The sequence below is a fragment of the Schistocerca gregaria genome, chromosome X (assembly GCF_023897955.1).
Source record: "Schistocerca gregaria isolate iqSchGreg1 chromosome X, iqSchGreg1.2, whole genome shotgun sequence".
Taxonomy (NCBI): domain Eukaryota; kingdom Metazoa; phylum Arthropoda; class Insecta; order Orthoptera; family Acrididae; genus Schistocerca; species Schistocerca gregaria.
The window spans coordinates 56,201,871-56,213,952 of NC_064931.1; the positions used below are offsets into that span (position 1 = coordinate 56,201,871).

The window sequence follows — 12,082 nt, forward strand, 5'->3', positions numbered from 1 at the left end:
TTAGTGTTGGCCATCATGCCGGTGTGGGAATGGAGGGGCTCCATCTCTGTACCATTTTCCCTGGGGCGTTCATTCCCACACATTTGGCGGTCGAAAATGACAATTCGCGGTGCGATGAGCAACAGGACAACGTTCTTGACAAACATTGACACTGCTGGAACTTCTTTTGAGGGCAGCGTGACTACAGATTCTGCTCTCATGCTCAAGGTGGAACCTCTAGGGACCGTGCAAAACCATTCACCAAAATTTGGACGTGATGTGAAGCAGCAATGGGTGCATATTCATCTTTAAGCCTCCTGTGGCGTCATCGTGAGGTAATGAGACACTGACATGTGCGCGAATAAAACGGAAAACGGCGGAGGGTCCCTCTAAGACATCTCAGCTTGGCCACATCCTCAATGGCACCCGCCGACTTGTACTGAGAATTTTAAAAATGTACCTGTACAGAGACAACTTGAGAAGTAGTCCTAGCCGCCTGCTAGAACATCTAGAATTGAAGGTGTGTCAAGGAGTTGTATGCCTGCAAGCAGCTAGGACTACTTCACAGGTTGTCTCAGTACAAGTATATTTTTAAAATTGTCAATAATGGTGCTGGGTGCCACCGAGCGTGTTGCCAAACAGGAGTGCCTTAGAGGGACCCTCTGCTGTTTTATTCAAACATGTGTTAGTGTTGCAACCCCCATGATCACGCCACAGAAGGGCTCGAAACAGCAGACCTGAAAATGTATAAGCACCCTTTGCTGCTTCGGATCGTGTCCAAATTTTCTTGAATGGTTTTGTATGGTCCCTAGTGGTACCAACCTGTACACCAGAACAAAAGTTAAGGTCACACTGCCCCACAAAGGGGTGTGAGCACGTTCAATGGTGATCGAGTTCCACAGTGTCCTTAGAGAAGGGTGTCAGTCGTGCCACAAGTTGTTAAAAAATGTCACCCTGTTGCTTACTCGACCGCGAAATGGGTGGGAATCAATGCCCCAACAAAAGGGGCGGTTTAACTGTCGTCTTTATGCTACTCTTTGAGCCCATGTCGTGTCGCTTATGAGCGACGGTGTGTCTTAAATGTTTTCCGCGGCCATCCATCAGAAAACCGCTTGATTTCAACTCTGGGCGTCTCAGTTCTGACCTCAATCACAGAGCGTGAGATGTGAGTAAGAGCAGATGAGAGGATCCTCCCAACGTGTGACACGTCCACGGAGGCGTTGAACTGAATTTTGGTTAAATTTAGTGGCAACGTGACATCATTAACCCATCCTAAATGGCACGTGAAGTCCTGAGGCCTGGCCTTTTTTTCACGCGTGTCGACAACTTGCCGTTTGGAACATCGTAGCGCCCGAGGGTGAGGTTACAGGTCGCCACGTTTTTGCAAAATTACAGAGGAAGCTTATAGGCACCTTTGAGCCAAATTTCAAACTGCTGAGTCGCAATGAGTGACAATTAAGGGTTTTCTAAAAAGCGACTCTTTAATTGTGTTGCGCAGTCTATAATGCCGTCTATACCACTTTCCTGTATAGAGAATGATTCGATCTGAAACAAGCCCCAGGTTGTGGCTTCTGTGCTGTATCCCTCTGGCCGGCCGCTGTGGCCGAGTGGTTCTAGGCGCTTCAATCCGGAACAGCGCTGCTGCTACGGTCGCAGGTTCGAACCCTGCCTCGGGCATGGATGTGTTTGATGTCCTAAGGTTAGTTAGGTTTAAGTAGTTCGAAGTGTAGGGGACTGATGATCTCAGATGTTAAGTCCCATAGATCTCAGAGCCATCTGAACCATTTTTGTATCCTTCTCCAAGGCGTGCCAGTCCAGGAAAAGTACGCAAGGGTACTTTGAGAGGCTTGGAATACAAGATGAAGGGACTGACACAAGTAAAGCTTTCAGGTTGGGACATGAGTCCTGTCTCGATAGTGCAGCAAATAAAATAATTTTTTTCTGAAAGGCAAGGGTTCGGGTGCCAATCAGGAACACAGTTTTTTATCTGTAAATATATTTGTGATAGCGTTCACCCTACTCTAATGAGAAAGATACATACTGCAATATCCACGATGCACGTATGCAGGGTGCCGGAATGTCGAAAGGTAGGCTTAAAACACTATTCGGTTTTTAATAGCTTAAAGTTTTACGAACGTAGACTAGCGCTAAAGCAGCAGTTTTCTGCAGTGAATTAGAGCGACCCAGAACGAATAGAATACGCGGTCCGTAGCTATCTGATCAGTTTGGTATTTCTCATGCTGCGCATGGATTTTGAAAGTTCCATACGCTCAGTTGGTTGAATGATAGTCTAATTTCCAATTCTTGTTTTAATTCTGCTGCCCAACAACGCCACAGGACTCCTTTTTGACTGTACAAAAAAAAATCAACTGTATTTTTGTCGTGTTCACATTTCAGTTGCCAGAACTACTAGCTCGTAACGGCAACGAGTTAAGTGAATAGTAACTTAACTATGTTGCACCTAATACCGTTATTCGGAAAAAAATCACTAATAGAAGAGCACTTCTCCTAGAGTAAACGTGGAGAAGAGAAGAAATTTTATCGTCAAATAATTGTCACGTATACTTCAATGCATACTGTGGTTGTGTGCTTATTTTGGACATTACTCTTCAAATGAAAATTTCATCGAGAAACGATCTGCTATAAGTATTCAGGTTACTTTCTTGATGATCAATGGCTGCTTCAGTGAAATAAACTGAACGATTATTAATCTGAAATGCTAAATAAGCAATTTAAAGTCAGTACAGAAGTTTCGCTACATATTTGGCGTTACATTAGTAACTACAGATACCGTACAGCTTTAAAACCTCACCAGTAAGTCTGAACCTTAAGTAAGATCAGGGAGAAGAAACGACATAACTTGTATTTGATTTTTTCTGTCCTTTATAAGAAAATGACAAACAAATTGAAATCCGAGAAAAGCGACATTGTATTACATTCCGTTCATACTGCAGCAGCACATGAATTATATTATTTAAGTCTTACCTTCCTCCGGAACGACCAGGCAAATGAAAACTAAGTTTATAGGTGGTTGCTATTGGGTTTTCTCTTTCTTTCCAGGAACAATTGAGGTTCGACCAGTTCTCCGAGGTACAAATAAAATTGTAAATTGGTATGGGTCTATCTGTAAAAGGATAAAAGACATAGTTATGTTTCGCTTGCATTACAAACCTACTTATAGCATAATGCCAGTACAGACTGAAGTAAAGATACAAGTGAATAAAACACAAGACAATTATGGACCATAATTTCTTTTAAAACAAAAATGTGACCCTTAGTATATAACTGTAACTGGATAGCCGAAAAATATAAAATCCCACATTTTATTTGCATTGACATGGGTATACTTTCTTAGAATATCATAATTTTAATGGAAATTCTGTATTTATTCAGATACACAGTTACTGAAAACGACATTTGCAATGTCACCTACAAAGCTCAGGTTTATTTTTCTGACATAGCCTTACGGAACTTAGTAATCATTCAGAGAAATACATTAAGTTTCTGCTACAAGTACGTCATGTGTTCCCCTTTGCGTATTCGTCAGATACTGGGTCTGCAATCAAATTAACTGCACAAACAACATGCTCCGTTGATGTCAGCTCATATCACGTGTAGGTCTTCTGGTAAAAGTAGCACAAACTCTGATACCTCCATGCAACTCCACACAAAAAATCGCATCATGCCACGTCGGATGGGCGTAGAGGTGATTAAAGGAATTTTTGAACATTGTCCCCACCACAACCGATCCATTGATTATCTAATGTCGTGTTTAAGAGATCACAAACATGAAGCTGGAATTGGGCTTGACATCAAGCTCTTGCCTAATGATGTCCATGATGTTAGTTTCTAGCTGCGAGATGAAACAGTTTTTCAGCATGTCCAGTTACACGTGTATTGTATTGGTCATTTCCATGAAGAAAACGAAGGTTTTGAGTTTAGACTGCGCTGTCGCACGTAAGAAATGAACTGTTAGTGAGTTATGAACAAGCTACAGGAATATTCTATGATCCACATACAGTATTGTGTCTAATCATAGTGCCATCAAAAAATTATTCCTTTCTCGGTTATAATAGGTTTCTCACGTAAAAAAATTATTGCTCTCCCGGTAACGAAAGATTTCTCACGTAAAATACACTCCTACATTTCCTGCTTTATCGTGTAGCGATTCAAGAAGACTTACATTGTCTTGGAGTGCGACGCTAATGTTTCTATAATACCAGAAAACCTATGTTTGGCGCAAAAAGGGGCAAAATATGCTGCTGTAAGATTTTTCCATTAATTGCCAGATGAAATAAAATGTCTGACAGACATCAATAATAGTTTCAAAAATAAATTGAAATAATGTCTTATTGACAACTCCTTCTGTACCATGGATGAATTCTTGAATAGTAATAAATAAATCTATAGGTATAATATATGCATTTTTGCCATGTAAGAGAATGGGGTAGGTAATAGAAATTTTTGTCTTAAAAAAAAAAAGAAACCTTGATTCATGTGTATATTTCTTACACACTTGACACGAATCGCATTATAACGGTTACCGTGATATTGGTCAATGGAACACGTAACTAACTAACTTCTATAGTTTCGTTAAGAACTTGTAAACGATTCGGCTGTCGAATGTTTAGCTCTCTGCTCGTTCTGAACATCGATTTCCGTGTTAGACTTAGGAGACGCTCCCACACACCCCTAATCGTTTCTTCAGTCACTGTCGGATGATTCATTTCCCTCGACAAAGGCCACTATAAACAGTGGCTACGAAAATAATCTTTGAATGGCGTTCGAAGTCTGTGCGTCTTTGTAGAATCTCACTCTGAAGTGTTGTTGCTCTGTAATAAAAGACTGATACGAATGAAATTCGACCACAGCAAAAGATTTTTCAGCGCCTGTGACCATCTTCACTAATTACCAACCGACCTTCGTTCTGATGGAAAAAAGTGAAAACGATTACAACAAAAAAAACTTCTTCAAGTACGAAATTGTTTCCACCAGGATAGTATATGTGCTGAGATTAGTATTCACACGGTCCGTTAAAGTAATGTGATCACCGCCCATGTTCGATGTCCACGTGAAATAACCGTTCACAGACGGAAGATGGCAGCACTGGCAGTTCAAAAGGGCACGATCATTGGCTTTCAGAAAGCATTTCCGAAAAAGCTAAGTTTGTAAATTGTTTGCGTGCCGTCATGGTTCAAATGGATATGAGCACTATGAGACTTAACATCTAAGGTCATCAGTTCCCTAGAATTTAGAACTACTTAAACCTAACTAACCTAAGGACATGACACACATCCATGCCCGAGGCAGGTTTCGAACCTGCGACCGTAGCGGTCGCACTGTTCCAGACTGGAGTGCCTAGAACCGCTCGGCCATTGCGGCCGGCCGTGCCGTCATGGTTAAATTATTCCGTGCATGGCAAAATGGCGCTATTGCCTGGAGCGAACGACGGCTGCGGTGATGCGTACTGGCGAACAGACGTGCATCTGTGGAGCAGGTGACCACCCATATTAACCGAGGGGATACCGGCAGTGTCTCCTCAACGACCGTTCAGCTAGTGTTGATGCATTTTGGTCTCCACAGCAGGCGTCTGGTTCATACAACCATGCTGAGTGCTGTTCATCGGTGATGAAGGCTGTAATTTGTAAAGGCCTTTTCGGATAACAGATGACCAAACGTCTGAAAGCAAAACCCTTGCAATAGTTGTCGGATAGGTGCAGTCCAGAGGAGGGAGCGTTGTGGTCTGGGGGATATTTTCGTGTCAGTCCCTGGGTGGTCACATCATTCTGGAAGGCACAATGGATGAACACTAGTACGCACCTATCCTTGGGGGCCATATTCGCCCTTGCATGCAGCTGGTTTTTTCTCGGTACGATGCTCAATAATGTTCATGTCTAGGGAGCTTGCTGGCCAGAGAAAGTGTTTAATATCAGAAGAGTGTTCCTCGAACCACTCTGTAGCAGTTTTGGACCTGTGGGGTGTCGCATTGTGCTGCTGGTATCGCCCAAGTCGGCCGGAATGCACAATGGACATGAATGGATGCAGGTGATCAGGCAGGATGTTTACGTACGTGTCACCTGTGAGAGTTGTATCTAGACGTATCAGGGGTCCCATGCCGCTCACGCAAAGCCTCCGAAGCAAAACATCAGTAAGGAGGAACGTCATGCCATCAAGGAGCTGAAGAACAACTCTCAGATAGTGGTAATACAGGTGGACAAAGGAAATGGCACCGTAGTGTTGGACACACTAGATTACGACAAGCAGATGGAGGATGTTTTGAATGAACCCATTTACCAGAATAAATAATTAATGAATCTTCATCTCCCCTCCTTTCTCTCTCTCTCTCTCTCTCTCTCTCTCTCTCTCTCTCTCTCTCCCTCCCTCCTTCTTTCTCTCTCTCTCTCTCTGTCTCTGTCTCTCAATCACACACACACACACACACACACACACACACACACACACACACACACACACACACACACACACACAACAAGTGAAAAATACACGGAGGTGCCAAAGAAAATGGTATTGGTATGCGTATTTACAGAGATATGTAAATAGGTAGACACGGCGCCATGAAACTTGTCTATTGTATCTATCGTCGAGTCCAGATTGTGTTTTATTTTGTTGTTGCTACGAAAAATCGGCTCAATTCCTGCCCGACGGAGAATTCTGCCCAGACGTTCAGCAACCCCTTTACGTATGATAGCATTTACCACAACCAGAGGCAGAGAAGATCCGACAAGAAACGTACGAGTCTTGGTTCATGCAGCTTGCATAAAAATGTCTGCTGCGGCCGGCGAGAGAGAGGAACCCATAGCTACACCGTCCGTCTGCTAATAAAAATCCCCTTTCCACCTGAAATAGGTCACCGCTCCAACTGCACACGCTTCACACCATTACAGAGTTTCCATCAGCTTGAACATTCCCGCCCTGACATGCAGGGTCCATGGATTCATGAAGTTGTCTCCATACCCGTGTATGTACATCCGCTCGATACAACAAGCTGAACACAAAACGTAAAGTGCAAGTGATTGAAGCGATGTGTTAGAGCAAATGTGGGTGGAAGAAAGCCGGAAATCTGTCAGCTGGAGCATGTAGACCTAATCCAGGATCACACACATGGGGTAACAGCGCGGGAAATGGTGTCTAACACCGAAAGTTAATTTTCACCTCACGAAATTCGTGCAACTAAAGTTGATTCTAACCTGCCAAACAAGAGAAAAACATGACAGTATGTAACAGAGTAACACATTATAAATACCACATAATATATTTACTGTATGTATAAAAAGAAACGCGTAATCCAAGCGATTGAAGATGCTTCACAAATAAAAGAAGCGAAACCAGTATGGCAATAAACAAACTGCCTTCAAGTAAATGTAACCGTAGGCTTCCGCGGCCGTTGTCAATGTCAATAAAATTCTTCTGGGTTAGAGACCGCATTGTCATTTATAAAATTCCAACGTTTCGGCGTCTGTTGCAAGACGCCTTCCTCAGGGTGTGTTGCTAACTGCTGAATGAGCGCAAGTGTGGGTACATATATACTATGGAAGAGTGTTGTGATTGGATGTAAGGATGAGGAGGAAGGGTACTAGGAGTTCATTTTATTGGCGTTTGCATTGCGTCTTGTTATTGGCGGAAATAGGCGTTTTCCATTGGAGTTTCCTTTACTGCCTGACATTGGTGGAAATCGGCGAATAGGAGACTTAGCGGCGACGGCAGCGTAGCGTTGTTTACTAACTGCCTAGTATCGACTAGGCCGCGTCAGCGCTCTGTGTACCATCCTCCGCTGTGGCCTACCGCACGCCTGTTGCTTTGCGCGAGCTGTCCTTCCGCAAAGCTGTCACAGGCAGCCACGACGCTGGAAGTCTGTACCCGTCTTCTCTGTTCATATTATCGGGTCGCTTGGCTATTTCTATAGCCTCTCTAATCTTCCTCCTCAAACTAAACGGCTGTTTCGCCAGTACTCGGGCCTCTTTAAATTCGATGTTCATCCTGCACTGCTCATGATGTTCTGACACCGCTGATTTGATATATTGTTTGAGGCGGATATATCTCTCATGTTCAATTAGCCTCGTGCTTATTGAACGCCCAGTCTCACCTACATACACCAGTCCACATTCACACTCGATTTCATAAACTCCGGCCGCATGAAACTTGTCAATTTTATCTTTTGTCGAGCCCAGAATGTCTTTTATTTTGTTGTTTCTACGAAAAATCGGCTTAATACCTGCCCGACGGAGAATTTTGCCCAGACGTTCAGTAACCCCTTGTACATACGGTAGCACGGCGGTGTTCTGTGCTTCGTTCTGTATTTCCCTGTTGTCCTCCTCCTTCGGCGCCATGGTTTTGCGTATCAGCCTCATGTCGTAGCCATTAGCTCCAAAAAATGGTCCTGAGGTTCTGCAGTTCAGCTTGCAGGTTGTATTCATCGCTGATCCTGTAGGCTCTCTTAGTTAAAGTTCGCAGGGCCGAATTCTTTTGCATAGGATGGTGGTGGGAGGATGCATGCAGGTACCTGTCCGTGTTTGTGGGCTTCCTGTAAACTCTGTGTCCAAGCTTCCCGTCTGGCTTACGATAAACTTCTACGTCGAGAAAAGGCAATACCCCGTTCTTTTCAATCTCCATGGTAAAATGAATTTTGCTGTGCTGCTGGTTAAGATGTTCGTGGAAGTTCTGAAGCTCTTCTTCTCCGTGTGGCCAGATAACAAAGGTGTCATCCACGTATCGTAGCCAGCATTCCGGGCGTAATGGCGCGGACAGGAGTGCTGTTTCTTCGAATGCTTGCATAAAAATGTCTGCTGCAGCTGGCGAAAGAGGGGAACCCATAGCAACACCGTCCGCCTGCTCGTAAAAATCCCCTTTCCACCTAAAATAGGTGGTCGTCAAACAGTGGCGCACTAGCTCGCTGATGTCAGGTGCCATGCGTTCCTCTAAGATGTTCATGGTGTCCGTCACGGGTACATTCGTGAACAAAGATTTCACGTCAAAACTGACCATCAAATCCGTATCAGAGACACGCTTCTCTTTCAAAAGTGCTATAAAATGGGTGGAGTCCTTGACGTATGCATCTGTATGCCTCACTAAACGTCTAAGCTTCGGAGCCAATTCTTTCGCTAATTTGTAGGTCGGCGAGTTGATACTACTCACTATCGGCCGTAAAGGGAAGGCTTCTTTGTGGATCTTTGGTACCCCATATATTCTTGGTGCCTGTGGCACCTGTGGAATGAGTCTACGGGTCGTGTCAAAATTCATCCTGGTTTGCTTCAGCAGCGCTTGCGTCGATTTCACTATCTTGACCGTCGGATTCCCCTTAAGTTTATGGTAAATGGGTTCCTTCAAAAGATCCTCCATCCGCTTATCCTAATCTACTGTGTCCAACACTACGGTGGCATTTCCCTTGTCCGCCTGTATTATCACAATCTGAGAGTTGTTCTTCAGTTCCTTGATGGCCTGACGTTCCTCTTTACTGATGTTTTGCTTCGGAGGCTTTGCGTGAGCCAAGACTCGAGTACGTTTCTTGTCGGATCTTCTCTGCTTCTGGTTGTGGTAGATGGCGTACCGAGGCCTCCACTGATTCGATAATGTCTTCTTTCGGTACTAGTTTTGGTGCGATTGCATTGTTCATCCCTTTCGCCAAAACTTTTGTGGCTGCATCGCTCAAGGTGTGGCTGGAGAGATTCACCACTGTTCGTCGCGTATCCAAAACTGGTCCTTCATCTCTTGTTTTCCGTTGCAATTTGTCGAACTTCGTCACCTGGCGACTGGTGGTACATTCACTTGATCTGGCAGCTTGCTGGAAGGTTAACCTGTCGACCTTGTGCCAGTCATCCTCATCCAGTTTCCCACTCAGAAAGAGGTGCAGTTCACGCAGTTTTATGTTGTTCACGTCGAGACTACCACGAATGTGACGGATCCTTTCCCGCAATAAAGCTTTGCTGGCCTGTGCACAGATATTCCTGGCCCTGTACGATTTTGTGTGGGACGTCAGCCGTAAAAATGTTGGTACTACATTGGCATCCCTACATCTCTTCAGGAACGCAAGATCATTCAGCAGTTTACCTCTTTTCAGCCTCAGTGATTCGAGCTGCCTGATGTTTGCGTAAATCTCCTGCCCATACAGGTGCATTAAATGTAACCGTAGGCTTCCGCGGCCGTTGTCAATGTCAATAAAATTCTTCTGGGTTAGAGACCGCATTGTCATTTATAAAATTCAAACGTTTCGGCGTCTGTTGCAAGACGCCTTCCTCAGGGTGTGTTGCTAACTGCAACAGGCAGTGGATGCCTCGGTACGCCATCTACCACAACCAGAAGCAGAGAAGATCCGACAAGAAACAGTACGAGTCTTGGCTCACGCAAAGCCTCCGAAGCAAAACATCAGTAAAGAGGAACGTCAGGCCATCAAGGAACTGAAGAACAACTCTCAGATTGTGATAATACAGGCGGACAAGGGAAATGCCACCGTAGTGTTGGACACAGTAGATTAGGATAAGCGGATGGAGGATCTTTTGAAGGAACCCATTTACCATAAACTTAAGGGGAATCCGACGGTCAAGATAGTGAAATCGACGCAAGCGCTGCTGAAGCAAACCAGGATGAATTTTGACACGACCCGTAGACTCATTCCACAGGTGCCACAGGCACCAAGAATATATGGGGTACCAAAGATCCACAAAGAAGCCTTCCCTTTACGGCCGATAGTGAGTAGTATCAACTCGCCGACCTACAAATTAGCGAAAGAATTGGCTCCGAAGCTTAGACGTTTAGTGAGGCATACAGATGCATACGTCAAGGACTCCACCCATTTTATAGCACTTTTGAAAGAGAAGCGTGTCTCTGATACGGATTTGATGGTCAGTTTTGACGTGAAATCTTTGTTCACGAATGTACCCGTGACGGACACCATGAACATCTTAGAGGAACGCATGGCACCTGACATCAGCGAGCTAGTGCGCCACTGTTTGACGACCACCTATTTTAGGTGGAAAGGGGATTTTTACGAGCAGGCGGACGGTGTTGCTATGGGTTCCCCTCTTTCGCCAGCTGCAGCAGACATTTTTATGCAAGCATTCGAAGAAACAGCACTCCTGTCCGCGCCATTACGCCCGGAATGCTGGCTACGATACGTGGATGACACCTTTGTTATCTGGCCACACGGAGAAGAAGAGCTTCAGAACTTCCACGAACATCTTAACCAGCAGCACAGCAAAATTCATTTTACCATGGAGATTGAAAAGAACGGGGTATTGCCTTTTCTCGACGTAGAAGTTTATCGTAAGCCAGACGGGAAGCTTGGACACAGAGTTTACAGGAAGCCCACAAACACGGACAGGTACCTGCATGCATCCTCCCACCACCATCCTATGCAAAAGAATTCGGCCCTGCGAACTTTAACTAAGAGAGCCTACAGGATCAGCGATGAATACAACCTGCAAGCTGAACTGCAGAACCTCAGGACCATTTTTTGGAGCTAATGGCTACGACATGAGACTGATACGCAAAACCATGGCGCCGAAGGAGGAGGGCAACAGGGAAATACAGAACGAAGCACAGAACACCGCCGTGCTACCGTATGTACAAGGGGTTACTGAACGTCTGGGCAAAATTCTCCGTCGGGCAGGTATTAAGCCGATTTTTCGTAGAAACAACAAAATAAGACATTCTGGGCTCGACAAAAGATAAAATTGACAAGTTTCATGCGGCCGGAGTTTATGAAATCGAGTGTGAATGTGGACTGGTGTATGTAGGTGAGACTGGGCGTTCAATAAGCACGAGGCTAACTGAACATGAGAGATATATCCGCCTCAAACAATATAGCAAATCAGCGGTGTCAGAACATCATGAGCAGTGCAGGATGAACATCGAATTTCGAGAGGCCCGAGTACTGGCGAAACAGCCGTTTAGTTTGAGGAGGAAGATTAGAGAGGCTATAGGAATAGCCAAGCGACCCGATAATATGAACAGAGAAGACGGGTACAGACTTCCAGCGTCGTGGCTGCCTGTGACAGCTTTGCGGAAGGACAGCTCGCGCAAAGCAACAGGCGTGCGGTAGGCCACAGCGGAGGATGGTACACAGAGCGCTGACGCGGCCTAGTCGATA

The 12,082-nt window shown here is 44.9% G+C and overlaps 1 protein-coding gene across 2 annotated transcripts in view; it reads right to left on the reverse strand.

The window, feature by feature from the left end:
• LOC126299280 (cytokine receptor-like) overlaps positions 1-12,082 on the reverse strand; it is a 431,253-nt gene that overhangs the window by 223,428 nt on the left and 195,743 nt on the right. For both annotated transcript variants that reach the window (XM_049991064.1, XM_049991063.1), the window contains one exon: positions 2,965-3,103. In XM_049991064.1, the coding sequence (XP_049847021.1) occupies positions 2,965-3,103 (139 nt within the window). The remainder of the gene's footprint in view (positions 1-2,964; positions 3,104-12,082) is intronic.